This window comes from Nymphaea colorata, chromosome 12 (assembly GCF_008831285.2).
Source record: "Nymphaea colorata isolate Beijing-Zhang1983 chromosome 12, ASM883128v2, whole genome shotgun sequence".
In the NCBI taxonomy this organism is placed as follows: domain Eukaryota; kingdom Viridiplantae; phylum Streptophyta; class Magnoliopsida; order Nymphaeales; family Nymphaeaceae; genus Nymphaea; species Nymphaea colorata.
The window spans coordinates 2,981,234-2,992,785 of NC_045149.1; the positions used below are offsets into that span (position 1 = coordinate 2,981,234).

General features: G+C 38.4%; 1 protein-coding gene across 1 annotated transcript; it reads right to left on the reverse strand.

Moving 5' to 3' along the window:
• Positions 1–8,039: 8,039 nt before the first annotated feature.
• On the reverse strand, positions 8,040–11,342 carry LOC116266236 (uncharacterized). Its single transcript, XM_050081014.1, has 5 exons — positions 10,733–11,342; positions 9,054–10,638; positions 8,673–8,933; positions 8,415–8,522; positions 8,040–8,337 (listed from the first exon to the last, which is right to left on the reverse strand). The coding sequence occupies exons 2-5, from the start codon at positions 10,239–10,241 to the stop codon at positions 8,287–8,289; spliced, it is 1,608 nt and encodes a 535-aa protein (XP_049936971.1). The 5' UTR covers positions 10,242–10,638; positions 10,733–11,342; the 3' UTR covers positions 8,040–8,286.
• Between the last annotated feature and the right edge of the window lie 210 nt (positions 11,343–11,552).

The window sequence follows — 11,552 nt, forward strand, 5'->3', positions numbered from 1 at the left end:
TCTTTTATGAAATTTTCACATTGCTTCAATTTTGATGTGGAAAAATTTGGGGTGTTAACACAATGTATCAAATTTTGAAAAGGGCCCCAAGGCCAGGTCCCTTTCAAAACAACAAGCTTAAAACCATTTTGAGCTCCCTACCATGAGAAAATCTCATGGTAAGAGAGTGATTTTGCTACGATATATATGACAAAAAAGCTTATTAAGGACGGATGTGTTCTCATGAATGTGATCCACCTCTGCATGGCGAAACTAAAGACTGACTAACTTGAGCATTCGTTCTTCTTTTTCTGTTTAAAGTCTTTTTTTTTCATGTTTTTTCAATTGATCAATGGTGGTAGGAGAGATTAAAAACAAGTTTTCAATCTTCCTAAGTAAAAGAACCCAACCATGAATCATCATGATTCATGAGTTATGTGGTCCCTTGATTAAATTTCATTTTAAAGAATAGGATACATGTATATATATATATATATATATATATATATATATATATATATATATATGTTGGAACATGTTTCCAAACTGGTTTTTCAAAAAAATGAGATCATTTTGTTGATTTTTGTAGTACAAAACTATGAAATCATTTCATTTCATCTTAAATTTTCTATTATTTTCAGCAACTCATACGTCGAGTGTATGCAAGTTGTGAAATCAGACAATGCTTTATGGGAATTAGCTTAATAATGTCAAAGTTTATACATTTGAAATACAAATTTTCAGCCACAAAATGGCTATGCTTTGAGGAACAATGAAAAAAAATATCTAAACCCATCCAATCGGCATTCTAAAACACTTTTTATGGGATGCTGATCTCATTCATAAATTTTCAGATTTGCATTGGATTATTCCTCTCCTAAAATGGTGAAAATTTTCATTTTTTACTTCCCTAAAAAATGGATCAACTATTCTAAAATCATCCAAAAAAAAGGGACGATTCCATTGGTGTGAAATCTGAATAGGTTTGAAGACTTGACATTTTTATCCAAGAAACAAGCTCTCTCTCTTGGAATCAATGTCCACAATTTTCAGCTATTTAAATCAGCACAAAAATCTGATTTTTTTTATTGTTGGACAAAAGTGGATGTCACCCACGTCTCCCATCTATTTTAAAAAATGATTTTGGCATCATTCTTCATCATTTTGTTAAGTCTCAAGCTTATGGACTGCATCTCTAATTCATGTGTTTAATAATATGATGAGCACATTTAGAGGAAGTCCTACATTTTAATTAAAATCAATCTTTATGTATAGATTGTATGACATGTAATTACAATGAATGGACTTTGAGGGATTTTGAGAGTGTGAAGAATGAATGTTTCATATGAATAAATCTTGAGATATTATGAGAGAGAGAAGGATGAATGTCTCATGTAGTTTCTCTTCTTATTTCATGCATTCACTTTCACCCAAAATCAATAGCATCACATGCACATGCTCAGAAAATTAAGTGATTCAAATTTGAGTTACAAAAAGTGACCAAAGCATATTGTAACAAGAGTTTGTAAACTTTACTTAACTTCCAAAAAAAACATAAACAATGCATTCGGAATTTTAGCCAAAATATGTTTAGAAAACAACACGTTTTCTAAACATTTGGAACCTATGTTCCATCAAAAGAATGAACTCTACCTAACCAAATCACAAGTTTCTAAATATCTTAGACCAAATCACAAGTTTCTAAATATCTTAGACTAAATCACACGATTTGGCAAAAGAAAAATTCAAAATCAATTTTGATCATAAGATGGTCACAATTTCAACTCATGAGTCATCTTGAGTTCGTAACAAAGAACTCAATTCCAAATCTTTAAAATCCCCAAGAATTGTAGATTTCGAATCAAATGGCACCAAAATAAAGGTTTTTAAATCAATTTGAAAACCCTCCAATCTTCAAATCAAAAGAATTCATTTTCAAAACAAGTTCAAATCACTGAATCAAAATAAACTTTGGTTCTTGGATCCAACAAGTCACTTATTCAAAATAAACTTTGGTTCTTGAATCCAAAACCTCAATTTATAAGCATATAGGATTTGGATCAATAATTCGTGCATGATCCAAATGATCCTTAGTCTGTGGTCCAATTACCCCTGTTAAAGGCAGCAGGAATAGTTGAACCGGGCAGACCCCTTTCTCTTAAAAATTTCCTCAAAACCTCAATTTTAAAAGAATTTTATTGATTTGTATTTCGACGCCCTTCAAGAAAGGGGAGGGGTGTGAACAAAGGTGTTGCAGGCAACGATAGCATATAACCTTAGCCGTTTGGGGATTGGTCGAGCATTTGTGGTGGCGGCTAGGGACACTACAACAGCTACGACCTTAAAAGAGGGGGTTAGTGAGGCCTAATCAAAGCCTAGTTTGTCTAATGTTTTCCTTTAAGTGCATGAATAATTATTATTTGAGCTTGCTTTCAAGATGGAATTCTTTAGGGTGCATGATATAAATTTTATTGCACAGGAGAAGGTCTAGGACTGTTTTGGAGGGGCAAGGATCTATGGGTATTTTTTTGGATGTTATGACATGTGGGGAGGGTGCACTGATGTTCCTTTGTAGGTTAAATTATGGTTTGGAGGAAAGGCAACACATTTAAGTTATTAGGATCCAGTTGTACGCAAGAGTGCTAAGGAAACACCCTTTTCTAGGTGATTTGTTCAATATATGCTATTTCTAGTGAAATAGTATAACATCATCTTCAGTTTGCTAATGAGGAAGTAAAATTATAAATGGTGATGCCTCAATTGGGTTTTAGGTGCATATTAAGTGTCTAATTTATTGATGATGCGCCTAAGGATGCATTTGAGAAGGTTCACATCTAATGACATCTTAATTTTCGAAAAAAACCAATTGGAGGGCTGTATAGGCCGATACTATCTGTCGGCACCCTCTTGAGATGACGATCTATGACTCAATGATCTTATTTCTTACTTGTATAGATTTTAGAGTGAAATGAATGAAAAACTTATTGCTTTGAATTTTTGTAGGTGCACCAGGCATGTCGAGTAGACATTGAGCAACATGATTAGAAGCTCGAGGAGATTTTGAGTGTTTGTGGTGACACGCGTCAGGTATGGCGGCATTCCAAGCAAATCATAGTCTGGGGATAAATGTAAAGTATGTGGTTTTCATGATCATTGGATCCTATGATTATCTTTTGTTTAATGTGTGACATAATGTGTTTATTGTCACATGAATGTATGTATGTGATTGAATGATTATGAGATTGATTGATCATTTTTAAATTATTATGTGATGATGTGTGCATGATAGAAATTATAACTGTTTAGGACAGATTAGGTAGTGTATCGAGTTGAGTATCTCATCAAATTTGATTGTGCAATAGTGAGCATCTTACCATGATATTTGCATAGGACAACTACGAGCCAATCATAGATCAAGACTATTATCTATGGTTTTACTAAGTTTTTGTATGATATGATTGTTATGTTTGATTAATGTGAATGCTATAAGATTTTCATATGTGTTGTCGTGGGCAGTGATGCAATTGAATGAATTTAAAAGGTAAAAGTACTCATAAAATATGATGGCATATGGAGGCACTTTGAGGTATGAGTGCACTCATGAAGTGAACCAACCTCATGTGCTACCAGTCCTACTGTGAATGTATTCTCATAATGATAAATTAATAAAGAATAATTGATGGAAGGGTAGTAGGTTATGGCAATATGCTTGGGATATGTTCCATCCTCGCCACTGGTATCTCCTGCTGGGAGCACAGGCAGTGTAAGGCCCTAGGATATTGTTGTGTGATGTGCTTGGAGCGTTGGGTTTCTACCTTTCCAACCTGGGTGTCCTATGGAAGGCTGAGCAACTTTCCTTGAAATTCACACATTTATAAATGATTACTCTACTATTGCAGCATGAATAGATCTGTATTGTTTTGGGCCACCACGGGGGGTTGTCTCCTGATTGTAGGTCACCTGTGCTGTGTGCGCGATTGTGTTTTTACCCACAAGAGCTGTCAGTTCCCTGAATTGAATGTAAATGAAATGAATGTAAGTGAAATGAATGTGAATGAAGTGAATGTGCTTAAATTGAACATGATGTGTGGATTGTGGCTATTGAGAAGTCCCTACATATTGTGGAATATGTGAGGGTCTCCCATGATCAAGCATATGAATGCATGTGCTTATCATGATAGTATAATGTTTATGTTTTCGTGAAAGTTATATCCCAAATTTGAACTCTTACCTTATAGGGTTAGAGATTTATCTGGTTTGTTATCATACTGTGAAGGCTAAGCCTTCTTTTGTTTACCTTTTTCAGGTTTGGTGGATCCAAAACAGTAGGTTAATTAGATAGCTCTACTCACATTCTACTCGGAAGATGCCTATTGTCGTGTCGGCAGATCATGTTTTGGAGTATCATTGACATCTTGTTTTTGTTAGTAATCAATATTGTGGTTTTGAATCATTTTTCTCATGTGTGTTATTGAGAAATATAAAGTGATTTTATATGAACTGAATTTACTACATAATGAAATGTTTACCCCATTATCATTTTGATGTGATAGTTCCTTTTTAATTGATGTGTCATTGCACCTTGACTTTTTATGTTTTTAAAGAAAAAAAAATTATTTGGGGGTAAAAGTGTTGGGGTGTGACACTTTTAATGTGGGTATTGGTGTTGTCTTGAGCCAAAATCGAAAATCAATTGCATTTTACAATGAAAAGTTAACTCAAACCAAATGTTATTATTCCACATATGTTTTAGAGTTTTACGTTGCAGTGCATGCCTTGCGCTATTAGCATAACCACTTGAATTCCAAGGAGTATGTTTTATACACAGATTATGAGGCAATAAAGTTTTTGAAAAATCAAAAGCATAGTACCCCACATGCAAAGTGAGTTAGTTTCCTACAAGAGTACATATTTTTTTATTAAACATCAGTTTGATACTCTTAATAAGGTTGCAGATGTTCTTAATAAGAAAAATGGTCTCTTTATCACTATGTCAGCCAATGCTATTGGCTTTGAGGGTTGTAAGGAGGTATATGATGTCAATCTCGACTTTACAAAAGCACGGAAAAGGTGCATTGCAAAAGTTAATATTTCAAACAAATTTTCTGCATTCACAATAGTTTTCTTTTTCGGGGAAATAAATTGTATATCCACAGCTCCTCCTTTTTGTTGCAGTTAATTTCTAAACTTCATGGGCTCCCTTCGGTTACAGTTAATTTCTAAACTTCATTGGGAAAGGTTGTTGGGACATTTTGGTCATGAAAAGATCCATGTTTTACTTGAAAGGCATTATTACTGGCCCAATATATAGAAAATGTGGCTAAATTTGTCAACCATTGTCGAGCTTACTGGATGGCTAAGGGCCAACATCAGAATAGTGGTTTTTACACATCTTTACTTATCTCAAATTTCCATGGATTTAGTTGTAAGGCTTCCTAAGGATGTGTGTGGTTTAAATTCCATCATGGTTGTTATCAACCGAATTTTTAAGATAGTAGTTTTCACTCCCTACAAGCGTACCACTAATGTTCCGTTAGTCGCATCATGCTACTTAAAGAATGTTGTCCTTTTTCATGGTCTACCATGTCGCATCACCTTTGACGGTGATACGCTCTTCACGAGTCAATTTTGGAAATCGTTGCAGGCATTGCTCAAGCCCAAGTTGCAGTTTAGTATTATCTATTACCCTCAAACTGACGGTCAGATGGAGGTGGTCAGCCGCACCCTATGCAACCTACTCTGTTGCCTAGTTGGTGATCACATCACTTGAGATTTAGTATTGCCCCAAGTCGAGTTTGCCAATAACAATTCTGTAAACCACTCCACTGGTCTCCCTTCATATTGTGCGTTCACCTGCTCATGTGGTTGATTGGTTCTTGTGTCCCCTTCTGTTGATGTAAACCCTTAAACCTTAGATGCTATAGCGTACATGCATGATATATATTATCAAGTCAAACAAAAGCTGCAGGAGAGCTATGAGTCCTATAAGGCATAAGTTGACCAGGTAGGCGAGAGGTTACTTTTGATGCAAGGGAGCTTGTCCGGGTATACTCACGTTCAGCGCATTTCTCTATTGGCATTTTTCATAAGTTCAGCCCTCATAAGTATGATTTTTACCGGATCCTGGAGCGTAATGCATAACTTCTTGAGCTTCCCAAGGATTGGCACGTTTCACTCATCTCTAAAGTAACGGATTTATATCCCCACTGTGATGCAATTAACTTATCAGAAGCTGAGCAACTAGTAGAAGCTACAAATATACAGGCTGCTGCTTCACGGACATCAAGCCAACAACCAACACAACGAAGAGCAGGCGATTGAGGTCAAGGGTTCTATTGTAGGCTCGTTTCGACATGGAAAGGCTTACTATGCATGCATACTCAAGGAAGGTCACAGCGACTCATCCCATCACTATTCATCTTCTGCCGATCTGAGCACATATCTTCGTCAGGAGCCGAAGTCTTCAACCTGGGGAGATCGACACAGTAAGGTTTAAAGATAGGTTAGATCCCAGACTCGATTCTAATTAGGCTTCAGATTTAATTTCATTTGGCATTGATATTATTTTGAGTTTGGACTTTTTGTTTAGTAGACTCGAGATTCAATTCGGATATAGGGTTTAGGCCTTCTAAAAAAGCTTCTTTTTCTTTTGTTTAGAGTTAATTGATGATGAACAAAACCTTAATTTTCCTTTATTATCGGTTTCCTCTCTTTCTCCTCCAAATAGAACTTTCCTAATTAATTGAACCTCGTATCCACAACTACAGTAACAAGGTCTAAACTCAATCTTATACATAAAATAAATGAAAAACCACATAGATAAATCAAATACATGGATCTAGTATATCTAAATTGAACTAGTATCAAATGAACAGTTCCTTTGTCACTCTCCAACTCTTAACCACAAAGGTCCACAAAGGTCTGCCCAGTTTTTGACCGTGGGCAACTCCCTTGGCTGAGATCAAACCTCCTCCACTCTAGGGTTTCTTTCACCAAGGCGTCCACAACCCTCAAGTGCTAGGTTTTCAAGGTCATGAACTTCACACGATTGGAAAGGCCTAACTGCAATTGTTCTTATTTCTAGACAAGGTGGTTGCATTGAAACAATAAGATAGTGATCATGTTCTACCAAAGACACACATGGATATAGCATAGTGGAACATGAGGGTAGGCACAACTACTTCTTTTATCCTATTTACACATCCTATCTTTAACCTAAAATCTAGGTGCCATTCCAATGGATCACATTGCATTATATCCAGGCGATGAAACAAATTGTGTGCAGTAAGAGGCTGCAGGTAACTACCATAAACTGACTACTTGCATGGTGCTTGAGTATTGAGTATTGCATGACATACTAAAATTTGGCTAAATTTGCCAATGGGAAGAAATCAAACCTAAAGGAAACCAAACCAGGTCCCAGTTACACAATCCCTGTTTTTTCATTAGACTATTATTCTCTGCACCTGTGCACCACCAAATAAGAAGCAGAGAGAAAGAGAGAGATCGGCTCAAAAACAGAAGCTTCAATTAAGCATACACAAGGTTTTCCTCTTCTTTAATGATTTTAAGCTCGAACATACAAAATCATTGCATCTTTTAGTCTCTTGAAATTTTATGTCTCCTTATGTCACTGTGTCTAGCTATCTAAAACAAGTGCGGCTAATTAGATAGATGGCAGTGGGGAGGGCTTAAGCAATTAGATCAATCAATAGGAAATAATGATAAGTTTGATATGCCGAAGTTAAGATGGATATCTATATTTTTATTCATCTTTCCTTGGGAATATACATGTGAATCCATCTCCAATTAACACCTTAAATCTGGAACAGGAGAAATCTGGTAACTTTGATATGCAAGAGTCAACAGAGATATCTATCTGATTATTCATCTTTCCTAAGAAACACGTATATGAATCCATGCCCAAGAAATGATTTAAATATGGAATATGAGAAATCATGATACCAGGCAATGTGGCTAACCCATGGAAAAAAAATAAAAATAAAAAGGTTCAGCAATCCTAGCGGCCGATTGAAATGTTTGTGAATGAACATCAAGAATGAAATAAAACCCTCATTTAACAGAAACCGAATTATTTACAACTGTTCAGTGATTACACTGGCCCATAGACGAAGGATGCACCTACAAAGGGCAAAATGTGCAACGATGATACAAGACTGAATCCTACCTATGCTTACATGCATTAGCATGGACTTAATGATACATCTAGCAAACCTACTGTGATTGTTACGGGAAACAGAAACCGGTCAATGTAGGACCTTGTATATAGACAGGGATCATGTAATACTAGCTATCAGCCCGGTAAAAGTAAAGCAATTTCAGAAGCAACGTTGTACCCTGCAAGCACAGAAATATTTTTGGATCAGTAGTTAGTTTCTCAACAAATGCCAACTCAAAAACCTTGAAGGTGAGACCTTAATGTTCTCCTTAAAGTAGAGGCCTGTTGAGCATTTATCCAGAACTTCTGGATGATCCATCCATGCCCTCTGGGACTGGATTGTATTTATTACACAGACAAACATCTGAAAATGAAAAAGATATCAGCAAGTGCAACAAATAAGAGTTAAAATGACTGCTACTCCAGCTTAAACAGAATTGCCAAGGGTAGAAGCATTGACGAATAGATAGAAGACTAAGCGCACGAATGTTAACAGATAAGATAGAGAGAAAACCTCAGAAAGTGGCATCTTTGGGACCTCCAGCACATCCTCAACTTTGAGACCAGAACCCTGGCACTCAGGACAAAAAACAGAAGAGATTGTGCTGAAAGTTGAGTTCCCATTTGGTGCTCGTTGTGCACCAGACTCAACTGCAAGTTGCTTCTTGGATACTGCATTTCTTCTTCCACTTATGGATTTTGAGCTATGCCATACTTTTGATTCGCAGAAAAGAATCCAATGAATAAGACATGATATGTGAAAAACATGGAAGGCCTGAACATTGATTTAAAAATATTAATTAGCCAAGTGAGTCAACCTAAAAGCTACCATTACAATAAGATCAACAAAAAAAAATGCAACGGATGATAGTGAAGAGTTTAAGGATGGATTTACCCCATGTGTGTTTCTGCTGCTGCAAGCAAGGTTTCCAGTCTTCTTATTCAAAAGTGTCGCAACGTCCTTACCTCGGAGCATCCTTTGCTGGCAAATACCACATAATCTTTCGGACGCCAATCGCTGTCTTCTTCTTAGTTCCTTTCTCACAGATTTGTTTGAGAATACCCTTTCCTGCTGTATCCTTTCTTCATATACATCAGATGCTAAGACGAGACTGCAATTATTTCCTGGTAAACATGTCGCTTCATTGGATGAACTGTCAAAAACCGCACGACTGTCACCAGAAGAACCAGCTGATGAACCTGGGAGGCTGTCAGACTGCCCACAAAATGAACCTTTTCTCTTCACTCCATTTTCGCCCGCATCCTTAGTTCTTCCATCAAAAATACAGAATGGATTTAGATCACTTCCAATTCTTTCCCTACCAAGGTCATCTGAGTATGGGAAAATAACAACAGCAAAATCACAGTCAGGTGTAGCAACATCCCCATAAGTATCACTTTTATAGTCCTGACCTAACCAAGCACACCATATCTTACTTATCCCGTCACCCTTTGAGGCCCTAATGCTGATACCACCACAGCCAAGAAAATTGACCCATAGGCTGGAAAGTTCTTCCCCGTACAAAACTCGTGAAATCACCAGATTGCCTACCTCCTGACGTTCTGACATTTTAAGTTTTTTATCATGACCATTTGACTCAATTTGGAGACTTGCATCCCCTACACAGGAGACCTGCTCAAGTAAATCTGACGCAGGGATTACATTCCCATAAGCACTCGAATTATCTCCCTTGTTGCCAAGGACAAGCTGCGAGGCATTTTGATCAGCACTTGAATCAGGTTTATGATTGGTTAAAAGAAGCTGTGCAGAACTTGCGTTACATTTATGTTCACTATAATTCGTAATATGAAGTTGTTTCTCTTCGTCCAGGTCATGGAAGAAAAAAACGCCATCATTAAAAGGCCAAGGGTTCGAACCGAGAAGCGTGAGTTCTGCCGCAGCATACCTTCTCGAGTGAAGGCTTCCTCCCAGATGATCGAACAATGCAGAGTCGCTGTAGCAAGGTGTAAGACAGACGGAGCAGAAGAAGATGAATTGTTTACCATCTTCCCTAATTTCCACCGAACGATGACCCAGCGCCCGAACTCCACGAAGTATGGCCTTTGCTGCAGTTTCTCTCATGACCGTCTCCAATCGCTAACAGCGCCTGCTCTACAATTTTTGAACATCAGAAAATGGTAATTCACGAGGTCCTCCTCCCTCAAACTCCAAAAAGGGCAAGTCAATTTGCTACCACGTCCCAACCAAGAAAACCGTCTGAATCCCGAGAGGTTGCTGGACTCCGCATTCTCCACGTCGACCGATTCATACAAACCTCCACAGCCTTTCTCATGCTCATAAGAAAAACTGGCGGCAGAAATCCATGATTTCGAGCAAAATTCGCAGCGTAACGTCAACAATATGACAAAAGGAAATCAAAATTCGCCGATTAACCGACCAAACAACAGTTTCGGATCAGACAACCATCCCACTCCGCTAGCATGCTTCCCCGTTCAACCCTAAATTGGAGAACCCTGCCCTGCACAAATATACCGCGACACTTACACAGCCGTTGAAGGTCACCGCTTCGCAAAGCCTAGGAGTCAATAATGCCTTCTCGAAAAAAACCCAACCTGAGGAAAGACGAGAAGTGAGAGAGAGAGACGAGGGTCGCCAGACACGAAGGAGAGAAAGAAAAGCAAGCGGAGTTTCCCTCCTCCTTTCCGCTTTTGGACCACTAACTGCGACGGGGAACGCTGGGTAAGGCGACGGTGCTGATGCTTCTTATACAAGGTTTTGAGGAGATGATGGCCTTCGGCGGAAAGAACAAGCAGAATTTGATGTTTCCATCGCCCGCCACGAGGGAGGTAGCACCCAAACCGTCTTCTCCCATCGCCATCTCAACTTCTTCTACTCCACTTCCACAGCGCGCGAGATCTGGAAGATGATACCCGATGAGCCAAGGCAGTTCAAGGATGCATCGGCGAGAGCTTGCGAAAATGGAACAAGCGATAAACCTGCTAACAGTCGCCAGTTGGGCCAGCTTACCTCTCAAGGTACCCAGATAAAAGGAATAAAAAGCGGAAGATCCCCTGCACCACATTTCAATGTTCGGTGATCGACCATCCCCATGTCGCGGCCGAGTCGGTTCAATCGGAAACCGATCCCCTCATTCCAATTTTCCTTGGACAGCGTCAAAGACTCAAAGCCCGGTGTTAGGACACCTCGATTTCGTCACACAATTCTGCCCCTACTGAAGATGGGTGTTGCGCAAAAGGTCGAAGCACTAGAAGGAGAGCGTTGTCGTCCAAAGCTATTTCTCCGGACTTGGAGAGAGTATAGAAGAGTAGTTACTTTGTCAAGAGAGAAGGAGAGCTTGGTGAAGTAACCTTAGTTGTCAAGGCAGCAGTGTTTTACCCACGGTTTCTTCGTGTGCTGCTGCTAGCGTAAGTT

What these genes read in the sequence shown, in the direction of transcription:
- LOC116266236 (XM_050081014.1), bottom strand. Translation starts at nt 10,241, where the DNA reads ATGAGAGAAACTGCAGCAAAGGCCATACTTCGTGGAGTTCGGGCGCTG. An exon ending in GCAGCAGAAACACACATGGG is followed by an intron (nt 8,934 to 9,053) that starts GTAAATCCATCC and finishes ATCAATGTTCAG; the next exon opens with GCCTTCCATGTTTTTCACAT. An exon ending in ACTTTAAGGAGAACATTAAG is followed by an intron (nt 8,338 to 8,414) that starts GTCTCACCTTCA and finishes CTGTGCTTGCAG; the next exon opens with GGTACAACGTTGCTTCTGAA.